The sequence below is a fragment of the Heterodontus francisci genome, chromosome 7, assembly GCF_036365525.1.
Source record: "Heterodontus francisci isolate sHetFra1 chromosome 7, sHetFra1.hap1, whole genome shotgun sequence".
In the NCBI taxonomy this organism is placed as follows: domain Eukaryota; kingdom Metazoa; phylum Chordata; class Chondrichthyes; order Heterodontiformes; family Heterodontidae; genus Heterodontus; species Heterodontus francisci.
Genome location: NC_090377.1, coordinates 54,388,231 through 54,407,853, shown reverse-complemented (window position 1 = coordinate 54,407,853; position 19,623 = coordinate 54,388,231). Strand labels below are relative to the sequence as shown.

At 40.5% G+C, this 19,623-nt stretch overlaps 1 protein-coding gene across 1 annotated transcript in view; it reads left to right on the top strand.

Moving 5' to 3' along the window:
• Positions 1-19,623, top strand: part of scn1laa (sodium channel, voltage-gated, type I-like, alpha) — a 222,916-nt gene that overhangs the window by 93,205 nt on the left and 110,088 nt on the right. Inside the window, exons 14-17 of the mRNA XM_068035216.1 lie at positions 9,213-9,451; positions 10,454-10,627; positions 10,879-11,235; positions 11,658-12,134. Coding sequence (XP_067891317.1) covers positions 9,213-9,451; positions 10,454-10,627; positions 10,879-11,235; positions 11,658-12,134 — 1,247 coding nt within the window. The remainder of the gene's footprint in view (positions 1-9,212; positions 9,452-10,453; positions 10,628-10,878; positions 11,236-11,657; positions 12,135-19,623) is intronic.

Below are 19,623 nucleotides of genomic sequence, written 5' to 3'. Positions count from 1 at the left end.
GGCTAGCTTCCATGGAGGCTGGACTATCCCTTGAACATTTGGCTTATAACACCTCTGAAAAACAAAAGCTCAGCACTGAATCTCTGTTCAACTAGAGCTTTCACTGAATAGACCATTGGAAATCTGAAGCCATGGTTCAGATTCCTGGATAGCATTTGATGGATTCCTCCAAAACATTTCACAGTTTCTCATATGATTTGTGGTGTTCTGCTTGCATGCTTAATCTTTCAGTAAAATGAGGACTGCACGTGGAGCTGCCAATTGACGGGGGCCTTCAGCATGATACGACAGAGCACACCAATGACATGTAGCATTTCCAAGGAAATGAATGCAGTCCATCAGTTATCTGCCACGAGAACTGTTCAAGAGATCTTCACCTGAAAAATTCCTGCCTCCCTGCATTAACAGTCATTTCTAATAGCTTCCTTACTACCAGAAATAACATCTGTCGAATAACTAAAATTGTTTGATAGGTCACCTCACATTCCAAAAATCACTAGCCACTCTCTGCACACAAATGTCTTCAAACAACATTCCTGAAAGACATAAAAGTTACTTCCCACCAAGGGTGAGTTTCTTGCACCAGACCAAAGTAGTCCCTTTGCTTACTCCAGTGCTCCCATGAGCTGCTTCCCCCAGTGGATGCTACATATGAAATGATACACTCTTCTGGTTCAATCAAGGGGTGCTGAAATGTTCTGTCAGCAATCTTTATGAGCTTGGGCTGAACAGGGACTAGCTGTAGGCTGCAGCAACTGACCCAGCTTGCTTTCTGACACTGAGACAAGTGTTGTTTAAATTGGTTGCAAAGGTGTTGTTATGATTGTTGGCACCATGATCCATTCTAACTGCTACTGGGCTGTAACTCAGCATTTCTACTGATGTGCAAGAGAGCAGGCTGTGGGAGAACACTGATCTGAGTGACATTCATACTTATGTGTGATCTCAGCTTTTCCAAGGCAGAGGAAGAGTTTGGGCCCAGGACCTGCATTGTTCCAATATGAGCATCTCTCAGATACACCATTACAGTTGTCAAAGACTCCTGTAAGAAGTTGCAAAGGGCTTGAAATGGCTACATGCTCCATGATTGGCTGCAGAGTTCTTATGCCATAGCAAGAACCCCACCCAAAAAGATATTGTCTTCCACCATACTCCAACCTTCCTTAGGACCCCCAAAGTCTTGATCTGTGTCTCCTTTATTAGAACTACAATGTTAAGACTGTCTAGATATAACTTTCCTTGGTCTTCCTTGCCACTTCCATCAGCTTCTGCTCATTTGTGTTCAGTGAATTCTCAAGGGCAGTTTACTCAAATTAATTGTTTAAATCATGTAGGCAGATTATTTCTTAGCTGGTGCTTGCCATGCTAGGAGTGATCATATATAGTTATCAAGGCTTTCTTCTTCACGCTGCCCAGCATTTGAGTCATCTGATGAACCTAGAAAACAGGGAGCGAGACAATGACTAGGATGTAGTATTGATAGCCATCAAGCTGGTTGACTAGCAGCACTGTATTGCTCCTGGTTGTTGGATTGAGGTGACAAGTGAAATATGAGTAAAATAATTAAGCAGGAAGAGAAGAGGTAGGGAAGATCAACAATACAACGCACATCCGATTTTCTTTCAAAATCATTCATCGTCTCTGCTACCACTGCCCTTGTAGGCAGCAAGTTCGATCTCATTACCACTTGCTGCACAAAAAAGTTCTTCCTCACATCCCCCCTGCATCCTTTATCCAGAACTTTAAGTCTGTGCTCCCTAGTCCTTGTACCATCAGCTAATGGGAATAGCTTTTCTTTGTCTACCGTATCTAAATTTGTCATAATCGTGTATATCTCTATCAAATCCACCCCTCATACTCCTTTGCTCCAGGGAGAACAATCCCAGCTTCTCCAACCTAACCCTCATCCCTGGATCTATTCTGGTAAATGTTCTCTGCACTGTTCCCATGACCCTTATATCCTTTTTAAAGTATGATGACCAGAATTGGATGCAATACTCTAGTTGTGGCCTAACCAGAGCTTTTCACAGGTTTAGCATAACTTCCCTGCTTTTGTACTCAATACCTGTATTTATGAAGCCCAAGATCCCATATGCTTTGCTAACTACTCTCTCAATATGTCCTGCCACCTTCAACGATCTATGCACATGAACCCCCAGGTCCATCCACCCCTACACACGCTTGAAAACTGCCATTAAGAATACATTGCCTCTCTCTATCCCTTCTCCCAAAATGCATCACCTCACACTTTCCTGTATTAAATTCCATCTGCCACTTGTTTGCCGATTCTGCTAGCATATCTATGCCTTTTGCAGCAGATTTGTATCATCCTCACGTCTGCCACTCCTCCGAGTTTGGTATTATTGGCAAATTTTGAAATTTTACTCAACATTCCAGTATACAAGTTATTTATATATATCAAAAAAGCAGTGGTCCCAGCACTGAGCCTTGGGGAACACCACCTTCCAGTTTGAAAAACAACCATTTGCCATGACTCACTGATTTCTGTCCTTCAGCCAATTTGTTATCCAAGCTGACACTTAATCTCCCATTTCATGAGCCGCAAATTTGCTAACCAGCCTTTTATGAGGTACTTTGTCAAATGCATCAAATCCGTATAGAAAATGTCCATTGCCTTCCCTTCAACAACTTTTCTGTTACTTCACCAAAATATTCTATTGGATTAGTCAAGCATGATCTGCCTTTTATAAATCAATTCTGGCTCTCTTTAATTAACTCAAACCTCTCCAAGTGCCTGTTGTTTATTTTTTCTGATTATTGGTTCTAAAACCGTACTGACGATGTTAAACTGACCGATCTGTAGCTATTCAGAATGTTCTTACACACTTTCTTGAACAAAGGTGTCAATTTGCGACTCTTCAAATCTCTGGCACCTCCCCCATATCTAGGGAAGATTGGAAGATTATGGCAAGCCCTTCCACTATGTCCACTCCCACTTGCATTAACAATCTGGGATGCAAGCCATCCGGACCAGGCAACTTATCCACTCTAAGGATAGCCAGCGTATTCAGTAATCCTTGCTATTAATTTTTACCCAATCCATTGCATTTACCATCTTCGCATCTACTGATATTTTGTCAGCATCCTCTTTCTTATTAAATACCGATACGAGCACTCATAAAAGTATTCTAGCCTTGCTCTGCACCTCTAAGCGTATATCACCCTTTTTGTCCCTAATAGGAACCAGCCCATCTCTTATTACCCACTTACTATTTACGTGCTGGTAGAAGATTTTTGGATTCCCATTTATGTTAACTGCCATTCTATTCTGATATTCTCTCTTTGCCAGTCTTATTTTCCTCTTCACTTCCCCTCTCAACTTATTGTATTTGGCCTGGTTCTCACTTGAAGAATTCTCTGTAAGCACTCACGGAGAGATCATTGAACTTTAAATCTTGGGTGGTCTACAACCTTTTGAAATTCTTACAGCTATGCATTCAATTTCCAAAACTAAAAGTGACCTCTAAAATATTAATATAAACCATGAACTAGATGATCATAACTGCAATTATTAGCAGTTCTTAAAGAAAAGTGTGGGAGACAATGCATTAATATACCTCATGGCTTTCACACTATAAATTCATTGAAACTGCAGGATTTAATTTACTGCTCGGCAAATTGTAAACCTTGCCTTATTTGCATTCAGTTTCCTAACCATTGCAGAGAGCCACAAAATTCCAATGCACAGACTAGACGTAAAAATTTTGTGGCATCTAAGATCAAATTCATGCACTGAAAAGTTACATAGTTTTGAGTCTGATGTTTCTGCCATGTGCTGAATTCTTTAATTATGAAACCTTTTCAGCAAATCAGAAAAAATTGTTGTGATGATAGTGGAGTGTGCCTCATTGGCAAGCAAAGATTAAGCTTTCCTACCTACTGATGGATATTTCTGACTGACCCAATAGTTTTATTAGAGATACAGCACTGAAACAGGCCCTTCGGCCCACCGAGTCTATGCCGACTAACAACCACCCATTTATACTAACCCTACAGTAATCCCATATTCCCTATCACCTACCTACACTAGGGGTAATTTACAACGGCCAATTTACCTATCACCTGCAAGTCTTTTGGCTGTGGGAGGAAACCGGAGCATCCGGGGAAAACCCACGTAGACACAGGGAGAACTTGCAAACTCCACACAGGCAGTACCCAGAATCGAACCTGGGTCCCTGGAGCTGTGAGGCTGCGGTGCTAACCACTGCGCCACTGTGTTAATTCTAACAATGCCTATCCAATAAATAATAACTTTAAAAGTTGCCAGGATATTATGGAAATGCAACTTTAAGAAAACAGCCCAGAGACAACATCAAGCTGGAGTGTGGTTGTAACCCGTGGAACTGTACCCCAGCATGAAACACCACCTACAGTAGAAGAGGATTAAGTGGAGAAATCGTAAATCTAATTAAATAAATGGACTCGTGTGGAAATTATCAAAAAGCTATTTTAAATGGCTGAAATGACAAATAGACTGGAAAGCATTGTAATAAATATTCCCTTCAGCAACTGTAATCCCACTTATCCATGAAATGTAAACACAGCCTAAAAAGCCACAGATATTTGAAAAAGAATTGACTTTTGTGGGGACATTTGACGCGATACCTAAAGTGTTTTCTCTAGAGGTGAGGTGAGGTGAGAGTGACTGCCCTTGACATCAAGGCAGCATTTGACTGAGTATGGCATCAAGGAGCCCTAGCAACACTGAGATCAATGGGAATCAGGGGGAAAACCCTCCGCTGGCTGGAGTCATACCTAGCGCAAAGGAAGATGGTTGTGGTTGTTGGAGGTCAATCATCTGAGCTCCAGGACGTCACTGCAGGAGTACCACAGGGTAGTGTCCTAGGCCCAACCATCTTCAGCTGCTTCACCGATGACCTTCCTTCAATCATAAGGTCAGAAGTGGGGATGTTCGCTGATGATTGCACAATGTTCAGCACCATTCGCGACTCAGATACGGAAGCAGTCCGTGTAGAAATGCAGCAAGACCTGGACAATATCCAGGCTTGGGCTGATATGTGGCAAGTAACATTCGCGCCTCACAAGTGCCAGGCAATGACCATCTCCAACAAGAGAGAATCTAACCATCTCCCCTTGACATTCAACGGCATTACCATCGCTGAATCCCCCACTATCAACATCCTGGGGTTTACCATTGACCAGAAACTGAACTGGAGTAGCCATATAAATACCGTGGCTACAAGAGCAGGTCAGAGGCTAGGAACCCTGAGGCGAGTAACTCACCTCCTGACTCCCCAAAGCCTGTCCACCATCTACAAGGCACAAGTCAGGAGTGTGATGGAATACTCTCCACTTGCCTGGATGGGTGCAGCTCCAACAACACTCAAGAAACTTGACACCACCCAGGACAAAGCAGCCCGCTTGATTGGCACCCCATCTACAAACATTCACTCCCTCCACCACCGACGCACAGTGGCAGCAGTGTGTACCATCTACAAGATGCACTGCAGCAATGCACCAAGGCTCCTCAGACAGAACATTCCAAACCCATGACCTCTACCAACTAGAAGGACAAGTGCAGCAAATGCATGGGAACACCACCGCCTGCAAGTACCCCTCCAAGTCACACACCATCCTGACTTGGAACTATATCGCCGTTCCTTCACTGTCGCTGGGTCAAAATCCTGGAACTCTTCCTAACAGCACTGTGGGTATACCTACCCCAAATGGACTGCAGCAGTTCAAGAAGGCAGCTCACCACCACCTTCTCAAGGGCAATTAGGGATGGGCAATAAATGCTGGCCTGGCCAGTGACGCCCACATCCCATGAATGAATAAAAATAAAAATAAAAATACATGTCATATTTACTTTCTGAACTGTATAAAATCATTGAGGGTGTAATTGGTTAGTCCCCGAAAATGGATGCAAGGCTGGTGATGTGCAATTACCCCCTGTTCCTTCTGATGTAGGCACCACACAAACTTTGTGCTGCCTGCTCATTGCCATGATTGCAGCATACAGCCAGTACTAAACACGTTGTTGAGTGGCTGCACACCGCAGGAGGGGCCCAGTTATTGGACAATTTCTATCAGCCGTGACTCATACTTATAGTTTCATCACACTCTGGCACACTTCACACCGCTTCAAGATTCACACCCACACCTTACAGCTTGCACACATTGGGCTGGATTTAATGCGCCCCCCAGAGTTGGGCGAGGAGGTGGGGGAGCCCATAGAATTGTGATGCGAGGCTTCGGGGAGGCAGAGGGCACATCGCCTTCCCATCGCAACGCGATAAATTTGGGGTTGGGAAAGGCCGAAGATCGCCTTCCCACCCAGAGGCCAATTGAGGCCCTTAAGTGGTCAGTCACCGCTGGAATTAAACCAGTGTCAGGTGGGTGCCCTCCCCCATGCAGGTAGGTCACCCAGTGAAACAAGGAGACTTCCCTACGGGCTTGGGTGGGGAGGCCTCCCCTGTGAGCAATCTGTTGACCAGGGAGGGCCCCCGGTGGCGAACAATCCACCTCCCGTCACACCCACCCCTTGCACTCATTGCCAACCCTTCCTCCACCCCACCCCCATCATGGTGCCTGCCGGAATGGCATGGCCGGCAGCTTTTGGAGGCGGGATCCCAGTCTTTAAAGACTTTAGTGCCTGAGCACTGTAGAATTGTGCTGGGGGGCCTCCGAAAGGTCGAAGCGGTGTATCCCTTGTCTTTTCGGTCCAGGACAGGAACCCCGCCAGCGTGACAATCCAGTCCATTGCCAGCTATTCAGTTATGACAGGCACATCACCCAAACAGATTGCACCATACTTGCAGGATAAGACCACAAACAACCACAGGCTGCAGCAGCAAGCCAGCAGAGGAGAGGCAGGAGGAGACGGTGCTCGGCATCATTGGAACAGCCATGACTGCAGCAGGGCTGAAACCATCAAAGATGATGATGTGCTCATCCTGAATCCTCCTATTGACATCCCATTTTACCCTCATCCCACAATCTCCTCTGTTTCACAAAGTGCAGATGGTATAAGCATGCACCTCTTACTTTCCTCCTCTCCCCTCAACACAACCCTATCCTTGTGCCTTTCTCCTTTCAGATATACAATCACAGCAACCTGGCCAGACGGTGGTGCAGAAGTAAAAAATGCAAGAGGAAGAAAAGACTGATGCTGAAGAAATACCATCATTTTTTCTTACACTGGCAGCCACCAGCTCAGCTCAGATACTGACACAGTACTTTAAAAGGCGACTTGGAAATGGGATTTGCATGTGGTGAGACAATGCACATGAGTGGCCTGCAGGCAGGGCAGAGGGAAAGGGTAGCACAGGTGCCAGCTCGCTAGAGTGCCAGCTGCCAGGATAGAAAGCATTCACCTGCATGATGTGCCGAGCATACTCACACCAACTGCATATTCAGGGAGTAGAACCCTTTGAGGTTGCAGTATATTTTTTCATTTAGATGTGGTGTCACAATGTCACGTGTTTGCAGTCATTGGCATACTGCACCATGGGGAAGCTTGCTATCCTGGCAAAGTCAATGTGCACAGTCCGCCTGCATTTGCTAACTGTATACCACTGTGTCGCCACCTCTCGTTGATCTGTCTTGCCAGTGGGATAGGACGTACCCAGGGATGGTGATGGAGGAGTCTAGGATATCGGCTATATGGTTTAAGAAGGCAGGTTACCACCACCTTCCCAAGGCCAATTAGGGATGAGCAACAAATGCTGGCCTTGCCAACGATGCCCACATCCCATGAATGAATTTTTAAAAGGGAAGGTGATGAATTCCCCTCTCCTGGCATAAAGGGCATCAGTCACCTTCCTTACAAAACAGTGGACAGCGAACTGGAAGATCGTATAGATGTTGCCTGCTCCAGCTTGGAAGGATCCTGATGCAAAGAAATTCAGGGCCACAGTCACCTTCACAGCCACTGGCAGCACTGTCCTTGCCCTGCTCTGAGGTTGCTGATCTGCCTTCAAGAGGTGGCAGATTTCCGTGAGTACCTCCTTTGTAAAACCAAGTCGATACACACACTGCTCCTGGCTTGAGTTGAGGTAAGAGAATTGCTCTTGGAAGACCATAGGCTGGATTTTACCAGCCCCCCTGATGTTGGGCTTTGTGGTTGTGGGGGCCCAGAAAATACTTCTGGAAGAGGCCTGCCACGGGCCTCCACACCAGGAAGACCCCACCCCATTTTACTGGCGGTGGCAAGACCTCATGGCAGACCCCCGTCACTTGGCGACGGAACCTTAATCTAAATATTTAAATGAATGCTAATCACTGAATAATTATTCACCTCTCCACGACAGCCATCTCACGTCGATATTCCAGCTGATTGCTGGAAGTCCCGTGCATTTGGATCTCCGTTCAGAGATGGGGAGAGGGGAGGAGCAAAGTTTTCAGGGGGGCGGGGGGAACAGGGAAAACTGTTACTCTTGGCTGAGGGGATGATGGGAAGGGGTTGAAGGGCAAAGGTAACAAAGTTCAGGGGGGAAAGTTGGGATTGGAAAAAAAGTTTTTTTTAGGAGGAGAGGGCAATAAATGAATTGTTTGGTCACTGCAAGGGGCTTCTTTCTTTTATTAAATTTTTAAATGTAAATGTACCATCTATTCCTCATTGGAGGAGGCATTGCCGGGGATGGAGCGCCCACCCCCTCTACGTCATCGGGGGCAGGCAGTCTGTGCCACCATGTAAATGAGCCGCTGCGTGAAATATCACGGCGGCTCCACACCGCAAATCTCACACGTGCACTGTGCCTTTTTTGAAGGAAAAATCCAGCCACATGGGTGGATAAGGCTTCTTACCCCTCCTCCACCTCCCTCCATAAGCAGCGTGTCCTTTTCCGTACTGCCTTTGCTCAATCTTCGTCTCATGATGCTGGCTAAGGTATGTGGTAACTACAGCACCCATGATTGGGAGCAAGTAGGTGTTAATTGGTACATTCAGTTTGGAAATGGCGCTGCTGACATCAAATCAGCATTACACGCTGGCTGATGTCACGATCAGCCTACATTGCATACTTCTGCTGCGCTCCCTGTGCCTACACTGACAACTATCCAAAATTGCGTCCAGCGTGACCCACACCCCAAACGTGTGCATGCAGTGTGGAAAATACAGGCGCCACTCAACTTAATATTGGCCATTTACTGTTACTGCTCATAAATTTATTATAAAGTTATTTATTTCAGCAGCTTTTTTATAAATGTATTTTGTTTACGTTTTCTAGAGCTTGAAGAATCTCAACAGAAATGTCCTCCGTGCTGGTATAAATTTGCAAATACCTTCTTGATCTGGGATTGCCATCCACACTGGCTAAAAATAAAGGAAATTGTTCATTTAATTGTGATGGATCCATTTGTGGACCTCGCTATTACTATCTGTATTGTGCTGAATACCCTTTTTATGGCCATGGAACATTACCCAATGACAGAAAGCTTCGAAGATGTGCTCACATATGGGAACTTGGTACGTGTCTGCAAACAATATGTTTTGACCTATAGGGTGTCCTCCCAGCAGACCTGCAAATTTTTTATGTTGCAGTTATTTGTTAGGCCAACATTAGTTGTTTTTTCTTTTACCAATTATTACCAATAATACATTCAGCATTGCTGGCCAGTGCATGTGTAACATTTTTAACAAGGTAGCCAAGATATGTTGAAAGAAGCACCTACTAAGTGGTTGTTGGGCATCTCCTAAGTTCTGTTAATATATTATGAAACTGTAAAATATGATTATGGTAGGTTTACTTATCCCACATGAGTATCAGTATGTATGAAAGGATATTACAGCTTTGTCCAACTACATTCAACCTTTACTTTGCAATTCATAAAAGTAAGCATTGGTTGCAGGCTGAAAATGAGACTTTTGCCCAGATACTATATTTACACTTACTGGAAAATATAACTATGAATAATGCTGATGGCTGCAAAAAAAATTCCAGAGCAAAACTAACCAAGTGCCACATTAATTTTAGTATTCTCTTATTTGTGGTGAGTGTGAAAGACTAATGTATATCATTCAGACTCCTTCAGTTTAAATTGAAGAAAAACCAAGGCCTTGAAATTATGAGGTTAGATGACAGCAGATGAACACTTATTACATTCATCTGAAATTTCTCCTTCAATTATTTGAGCAAAAGCATTAATTTGTTTATTTTAAATAGTTATGCCTCCATTAAAATCATTGTAGCAAGGCCCAGGTTTCCAATCAGAGAATAACAAAACATGAAAAAATAGAACATTCATGTGAAAATTGAATACGATTGAATACCATGACAACATTTATCAATTAAAATGAGTAGAAATGCACTGCTTAGAGCACTAGATAGATAGATCTAAAGGTTTCTGTTTCTCGGACAATTTATTATATTTGCTGATCCTGTGAGTGCCAGAGGGCAGAAATTGCACTGTATGCAATTTTCAGTGCAATGTGTAAAAAGAAGCAATGACCTCCATTGTGTTCATATAGGTATTTACTGGTATCTTTACTGGTGAAATGATTTTCAAAATCATAGCCCTGGATCCTTATTATTACTTCCAAGAAGGATGGAACATTTTTGATGGCATTATTGTGAGCCTCAGTCTAATGGAACTTGGTCTCGCTAACGTGGAAGGACTATCCGTACTGCGATCTTTCAGATTGGTAATTATAATTTTTTTTGATGTATACCTGTTTTATACAGTCTACATTATAATGTGCCAATATTACAATTAGTTGAAAATAAACTTTGCTTGATTTCTGTTCATTTTTGGTGATTTTAACATTACATTTCAATTGATTTTACTTGAAAGAGTTAGTTGTGAGAACTTTAGATAGTAAATGGTAAGGCTACTGAAGAAAGTATTGCTGATGCTAATAAATAATTTTTTTTATCATGAACCATTGTTTTTCAGCTCAGAGTTTTTAAATTGGCAAAGTCATGGCCAACACTGAACATGCTGATTAAAATTATTGGCAACTCAGTAGGTGCTTTGGGCAACTTAACCTTGGTGTTAGCCATCATTGTCTTCATCTTTGCTGTGGTGGGCATGCAGCTCTTCGGTAAACACTACAAGGAATGTGTCTGCAAAATTGATAAGAACTGTAAACTGCCTCGCTGGCACATGAAAGACTTCTTTCATTCCTTTCTGATCGTGTTCCGTGTGTTGTGTGGAGAATGGATTGAGACAATGTGGGACTGCATGGAAGTAGCTGGTCAATATATGTGCCTCATGGTCTTTATGATGGTCATGGTAATAGGTAATCTTGTGGTAAGTAACAAAATATTTTTGAAAAATCTTTTATGGTGTGGTTAGAATAGTAAGTGAAAAAGAAAAATGACTCAAATATTAAAAGTAAATTTGTGGTTATAGTGCTTTGTGTAAATTAAGTTTTTAATAATTTGTAGCTCTTACAGTTTGAAGATTCTTTTAATCATTTACTGCATCTAATAGTTTCTTAGATTTGGGCTAAGAATATTGTCTTGGTAGAAGACAGTTCCTCATGTTCATTATGGCTCATATTCATACACAGCATTGCATATACTATTAATTACCTGAGATTATGAAAAAATATAGCAGATGCTGGAAATCTGGAAATATAAACAGAAAAAAGCTTTATGTTGCCTGTTTTATGTATGAATGTATAGGGTCAGTTAGAAGGTTAATATGTTTATGCTCTTTTTAACCACCAGGTGTTGAATTTATTTTTGGCTTTGCTACTGAGTTCATTTAGTGCTGACAACCTTGCTGCTACAGACGATGACAGTGAAATGAATAATTTGCAGATTGCTGTGGGGAGGATACAGAGAGGCATTGATTATGTAAAAAGAAATGTGCGAGAATTTTTTCAGAGAACCTTTATCAGGAGCAAAGTCACAGAAGACATCAAACCTCTTGATGACTTGCATAACAAGAAAGACATATACATCTCTGATCACACAACAGTTGAAATCATTAAAGAGGTTGAATATCATAAGGATGGAAATTGCACCACCAGTGGAATTGGCAGTAGTGTGGGGAAATACAATGCAGATGAATGTGACTACATGTCCTTTATTCACAATCCAACACTCACTGTAACTGTGCCAATAGCTGTGGGAGAATCAGACTTTGAAAACCTAAACACAGAAGACTTTACTAGTGAATCAGACCTGGAAGGAAGCAAAGAGGTAAGAAGATATTTTGTTTTTCTGCTGTATAAAACAAATCAAGGTGAATTACTGTTATGATCTTTCAAGTATAGGTAAGACGGTTAAGATTAAATTCAAGATTTTCAGCACTTATAAAGAATATATGTAAGTAACCCAATATAAAGTTATATAAATTACAAGGTAGCATATTTAATGTTACAATTTGCCTTAAATTAAAACTATGAAAAATTAGGAAAAGGTGATGTGCTTTTGAGAAATGTAATTACATTTTTCCAAATGTGCTTTATCTATATAATTTATTTCTTAAAGAATTATCAATAAATGAGAAAAAATGTCTAATTCCATGCTTTTCTAATACTGATGCAAGATAATATACAAATACAATAAACTAAAAGTAACGAGCAATTGTGTATAATCATATTTCTGTTTTCATCAGTTCTTTACAGTATTGAAAAATCCTATAGGATTAGGGATGCTGCAGAGAGTGAATACTTACATGTAACTATACGATATTATCTTTAGCTCAACATTGGCTTACTGGACTTACCAATAAAAATTGACTCATACAGAAGAATGATTACATGAATTACTGCATTTGTTTGATCCTGACCCCTCCTCTCCTCAACTCCTACACCACACTATAGCTTCTCCCAATTATGCCCCCACCAACTCTCATCAGATTCATCTCCTGTATGAGACAGACTTATTGGGCTGGATTTTACCAGCCCTCTAGGGACAGGCTGGGAGTCAGAGGCAGGGTGGGATCCAGTAATATGGCACAGGAAGGCGGAGGATTGAATGCCTGCCGTCTTCCTGCCGTCATGCCATCTCGCCAGGGGTGGGGAAAGTGGCATATGGACCTCCCGCCCAGAGGAAACTGAGCCACTTAAGTGAACAATTAAGGGCCTGTTCCTGCCTCCACTGGCATTTTTCCAGTGGCAGGGGGCCCACTACCACATGGGGAGACCTCCAGGTAAACCCTGGTGGTCTCCAGCAGGCTCCAGGGGTCAGGGGACCCTCATTTCGGTCACTCTGAGGCCCACGGGAGAAGTCCCCTGGGGGCAATGGCTGTAATGTCTTCGCCTCCTGCACCCACACAGACATCCTTGGCTTTCCTCTTATTTTCATGGTGCCAAACCTGTAAACATTAGGTCAGTTTCCATATGTAACTTGATGATTCTGAGTTGAGCTTCTCACTCCATACCATGTCGATCACCAAGGGTGCCTGTTTCTACTTCTCTGAGATCTCACACTGATTTCTCTATCTCACCTCCACTGTCATTGAAACTAATCCATGTCACCTTCATCTCCTGGCTCAGATTCTGCAGCCTACGTCTACCTTTCCCAGACTAAATCCAGCTTATTTATTGCCCTTACTGACCTGAACCAGCGTTCTGTTCCAGAATGCATTCATTTCAAAAATCCTTATCCGCTTTTACAAATTCCTCCATGATTTCTTCTGCTCTATCTCTGTAACACCCTTAACCTTAAATCTTAGTTTGCACTCTCTGCTCTTCCAACTCAGACTTGTGATTCTCACTCTTCCTCTGCTGCACTTTAAGGTAAGAGCCTTCAGCTATAAGAACACTGGAATTCTCTTTACTAAACCTCTCTGTCTTTTAATATCCTTTCCCACTTTCAGAAGCCTCATCAATCTAGCTCTTTAGCCAAACTTTCCAATACTTTTCCGAACTCTAGTAATAGAAATCGGTATGGTCGTGATTCTTCTGCTAACCAGATTTTTAAACTGTATATAGTTTCCCATTTTTCTGCTTGCTGAGTGTGTATTTTGAATGTATTTTTTCTCTTTTAATCAGAATGGAAAATTGACATTGTGTCAATTTGTAGCTTGTAGCATTTCTGGAGCACATAAAATCAAATCCTGACCTACATATTGTACAATTGTAGATGGGTTTCAGTTTCAGTATTTGTAATGGAGTGGTGTAGCATTAGAATAGAACACTACATTATTAATACATTAAGAAGATGTCAGCAGGACTATTTCACAAGATACAAGGCATTGTTATAAGTTATTAGTTGCAGTTCAACAGAGCTATTGGATTAGTTCCTTAGTGCTATTCTAAACCAGAGAAATGGAAACGTGATGTAGCACTGTGCTCAGAATGTTGACAGAATAATGTTTTAAATAGTCAAAGGGAAATGTCATGCTGGTTTTCTTTAACAACAACTTTCTGGTCAGTCTGCTGGATGATGCAAGAAAACACTCATGCGTAAGAGTCTCCAAAACAAGCTACCGAAAAATCCAGGCATTGGGTAATTTTAACTTTTTCAATGGAAAATATAGATAAGGTGTAAAACGGGTTGACAACTCGCTATCACTATTTTTCACCTGACGATAAAAGTTAAAATGACCCCTGTAGTGTTGCTATTTGCACAACTTGTAGTGTATACACCCCACTTGCCTAAACCCAGATATCTTGGCCACTAGTTGGCAGGAGCAAAGACAATGACCCTGAAATGCATGCTTTTGAAGTAGTAGCAATTAGTGCAAAATGTTTAGTGCAATGATTTTTGTTGTGTAACTGTTGTTAGATATTTGTGAGGTTACATGACGTGTGTTCTAAATAGAAGTATTCATTTAGTGCATAAAAACATTTTGTCACAATAACATGAACACATTTTTGTGTGCTTAGAAACTTCTACAAACTTGAATACATTAGACAAGAAAATAACCAGTCCAAAAACAATATCAATCTGACATTTTATAAATAATAAAATAATTGATTTGTTTAAATATATTGTGGTTGTAATATTTACAACTTCTATTCTATACAACACCTGGTAACTATTGAGAATTATTTTTTACTTTGTTGGTGGGATGTGGGCAAAACTGGCAAAGCCTCTTTTTGTTCATTGTTTTTCTTCTACTGAGAGACAACTAGAAAGAAAGGGCAGGATTTAGAGAATTACATAAAACATTAAAGACATAAAGGGTAAATTAGAGATTGTGGGGAAATTGAGGGAATATGGGCAGAGATTTCAGCATCAAGTAGAGGCAGAGACAGAAATTGATAAACAAAATCAAAATAAAGGTAAAAGAATTTGAAAAGAATGAAAGCTAGTAACTGAAACTGCAGTATTTAGGGGAAGGACAGGAAGATGCAAAAATAAAGGAAACATGAATAGAGCCAGGTTTAAATAACGTGCTAATAGTCATATGGAGTGAATTCTATGGCAGGTTGTTATTTAAATCAGATGTGTGCACCTATTAATAAAACAATATTAGTAATTACCCAATCATAAACAATTTGTAGAAAGATTTAATAAGTTAGCATTGTATGGGTTGACTTAAAAACTACAAAGAAATCTGAAAAAATTGGCTTTCAAAATTATGCTTTCAAAACCAAATTTAAGTCTGGACATGAGATTGCTTTGGGAGGTGATGCAGAAAAAACACAGGAATTTAACAAGAAGCCTTAGATTTCTGAGCTGTGTTTATGCTTTATTTTGTGCTTACATCAGATCAGGTTGTATGAATAAATTTTGTGATTATTTTATGATAAGTGATGTAGCTTAATGTTGGTGGTAACTCGTGGTTCTCTTTGATATTTGCTTTTCTTGAATAATTGTAACATCTATCCAGACTTCAAAGTAGATTTAAGTGATCATTGAGAGCAGTAAATTGAAAGTAAGAAAGTGAAATATTCTTGATAGATGTTAGCTTAAATTGAAAATATCACTCATACAGGTGTGTATACAGCTTATGTTCTTATGAGTAGCCATTTGCTTAATACTGCAACCTTTTGAGAAAATTATATGTAGTTGAAATGAATGGATTACAAGCTGTGGAAATATAGTAAGATTTAATTTTAATTTCAAATATGTTAACCCAATGTATCAAGACAAAGCAGGTAATGTAAGGACATCTGATACTTAGTGGATTATGTTCTTTACTTGCCATTGTCGACTCTTGTACATTCATTTATCCTTAACTGAACAATTATGGATCATAGGAAAGGAGCCAATGTTTGAGAGCTGGTCATGCTTTGTCTTCTACCTCACACAGGTATAGCACCCATAAATCTGAGAGATATGATTAAAAACTGAGGAGGATTGAGGCTGGTAAGGCCCCTCGGAGCGGAGAAGAAACCCCTCCAGAGGATTAGTTTGGGCTGCAAGTGCGGCCTTTCCTGCCCCATGGCTCTGTCTTTGAAGCATGGTGCTCCATCTCCAAAGGCCCCCACAACCTGCCACAGGCAGGCCACCTCCATTGAGATGGCAATCTCCGCATGGGGCAAGGGATCGCTCAGCTGATGGCAAAATGCCAGGAAGGCTGCAAAACCGTCCCTTATTTGGGGCCTTAATCATCTTAATTGGCTGCCCGTCTCCGTGGTGCAGGTAGCCGATCTGGTTCCCGCATTTCCCTGGCAAACTTCCTTGATGGCGGAAATGCATCGGGAAGCTATCACGATGCGGCTCCCCTCTATTTTCCCGGCACTCCCCACCCCACCTCCAACCCTATCTCCACAGGGATGGGAAGATCCAACCCTATGTTCCCTGCATGAAAGGTACGTAACTCTCACATAAGTCTCATAATAATGTAAAATCTTGCATGGTACATATATGTGAGAAGATTGAAAATATTTAAATAAGACACATTGTGGCTTTTGGTAGCCATTACATACAGCTTATCTAGGAAAGCAAAGTACAATAATCAGAATTAAGTACTAAAGTAATTGTTAACTGTGTGTAGAAATACCACAAATAGCACATTATCATGACCAAAATGGTGTAGCATGATACATCTTACATTTATTAGCAATATACGCTTTTAATTTTCAGAAAAAAAGATCATGCTGAAAAATAACTCAATTATTTACACTTGGTTAGAGGTTCAGTTGAACTATTTTCTGATAAAACAGAGCTTGTAAATTCTTCCCATCCTCATTGGAAAATAAATCCAAATAATGTAGAATCAGGTTATGGGAGGAACATAACTTTGAAGCATCTTTAAGTCCCTGTGGTTTAATCTGTGTGCCATAAGCATAGGGATCTGAGCAATGGACTTGTCTATGCATCTTATGAATGTTGCAACTTTAAAGTACATTTTGTGTTATTCATTTCGAGCCTTAATGTTTTAATTTTCTACATTAATAACCAACAATAACATTCATAAAAGGTGCGTTACCTTCTGCCGCCTATCTAGTCTAACTTATCTGGTTATTATTACAGCTGTTTACCAGAAGCAGACCAGTTTTCATTGAGAAGAGAATTGTAAGACCAATTTATTGTACATGAAAACTAATTACTGCTCATTGCTATAAAAATTAAACTATTGCTAAAGGTTATTAATTCTCTTTACCAAATTAACATTCAATTTGTTTTTTGTCTTTTCTTCCTCTGATGGTCCATCAGATGACTTTAAGTTCAGCATTAGCTTCTTGGCATTTTTCAGTAAACTGTGTTCCTCAATGAGTATTGTTTCAGCTCACCCACTATATACAACCCATAGCATATTTGATGCTTTTCTATTTGTATTTATAAGTATAAAAAAATGACAGGTAAAAGTAGTGTTGACCATATAATGGAAGGTTTAAACTATATAACAAGATATTTTGGCCATTCTGCATGGAAACAGATGGGCAGCTGAACCAAACTAACCCCAAAGCTGGTAGAGGATTTTGAACTTGATTAATCTGACCAAAACTGAAGACCAAATTCTAGTGAACGAAACTTGTAGAATACCAACATGCTACTTGGCTAGTGCCAACTTAAACTGCATATTTTGCACTTTTGACATAGGCAATGTAAGTGAAGAAAAGTTTCATAAACATCTGATTTGTAAGGACAGAAAGATAAACTACAATGTTTTTGGCACATGGAGCTTCAGATTACCTATTCTTAGTAATATTTGATGGAATGATGCATGCAGTGCTGGTAATCTAAAGACATTGTGGTTCAATGAATTTTTGAGGTCTGTCTGTATGACCTGATGTGTAGTGACTTGATAAAATGCGTACCCAACTTAAATCAAGGAAAGTTAGTAGTTCTAAAATGTTTCAGTCGAATTTTTGTACAAGGGTCAGTGTCACTACCAGTAAAAACTAATTGCTGATCTGCTGCTTGTTCTGAACATATATAATTCCAATTCTTTGTAAGAGGGAAGTACAAACTTCCACAAAAAAACTTGCGTTTAACAAAAAATTCTTTTATTCAGACTTCAGCATTACGATGCTAATTGATTCAAAATTTTGGGCAAAAAAGTAAACTGATCTAAGCCATTGCTTTGAAATACATTAACATATAAAACATGAACCATACATTGTTTTAAACAAAGTCAAATATTATAATGATTGACAGTTTAAAGAGTAGGCTGGGTCAAATTATTGGTGTCACAATCTTTAAAAGATGATACATCTTCCTCTCACTTTGTAAGAATTGCCAATTTCACCTGCAGTGTGTCACAATAAGTACAATCAGAATGTAATTGTGGAGAATTTCCATTGTGTCACAATATATTTTAATAGGTGACTGAATTTGAGTGTGTTCATATTTTTAATTTTGAGTGCAGTCACTAAAATGTAATTCACTTTAATAGAATATCTTCAAAAATACCGATTGTCAATCATACTGAGGCCTGGGAATATTTTGCTGTAATTGTCAGGCACCTTATGCATAGTCTTTTGCTCTCACATGTCACTGTGATTGACAGTTGATACACGTGAACAAACTGATCCAAAGAATTGTAAGTTAGGTGAATATAATTTAAAAGAAATCCTTCCTTATTCAGTCTCAAATTAAAATTCTGCTTTTTTGATAGATTGCATTGCCTAGAGCCCATTTAGATTGCTTTCTGCTACTGCATTGTGAAACATTACAGTTATAATGCTTACTCAGGCTTTGGTTGTGAAACCAGGAGTCATTAATAGGTACTAATGATGGAGACTGAAGAATAAGAAGTCTCAAAGTTATTGTGGTTGACTGAGGTACATGGCTAAGTTGCATTTGCAATGAAATTACTTGTTGCAAATAGAGTTTTTTTTATTCTGACATGGGATGTGGGCATCACTGGCAAGGCCAGCATTTGTCTCCCAACCTTAGTTGCCTTGACAACTGAGTGGCTTGCTAGTCCATTTTAGAAAAAAAATCCCACAGATATATGATTGCTGTGGACCTGGAGTCCAGACCAGATAAGGCATTAGTGAACCAGATGGGCTTTTATGTGCCACGAAACTATCATTTAACTCCAGATATTTATTCCATCAACTGCCATGGTGGTATCTGAACCCATGTCCCCAGGAGGTTAGGTTGGACCTCTGGTTTACTAGCTCAGTGATATTACCTCTACACCACTGTCTCCTCTAATTTTCTTACCACAGAAATGAATAGAAGGAGGAATCTTCATGTGGATCAAATTTGTCTAACTTGCTTTTAAGTGGAGTTACGTATAATTTCTATAACAAAGTTTCAAAAGCCCTTATTTCAGTTCAGTTAAGTCAAAATAGTGGCACCGTCCTTAATTTAGGTTTAATTTTGAGGAATTTCT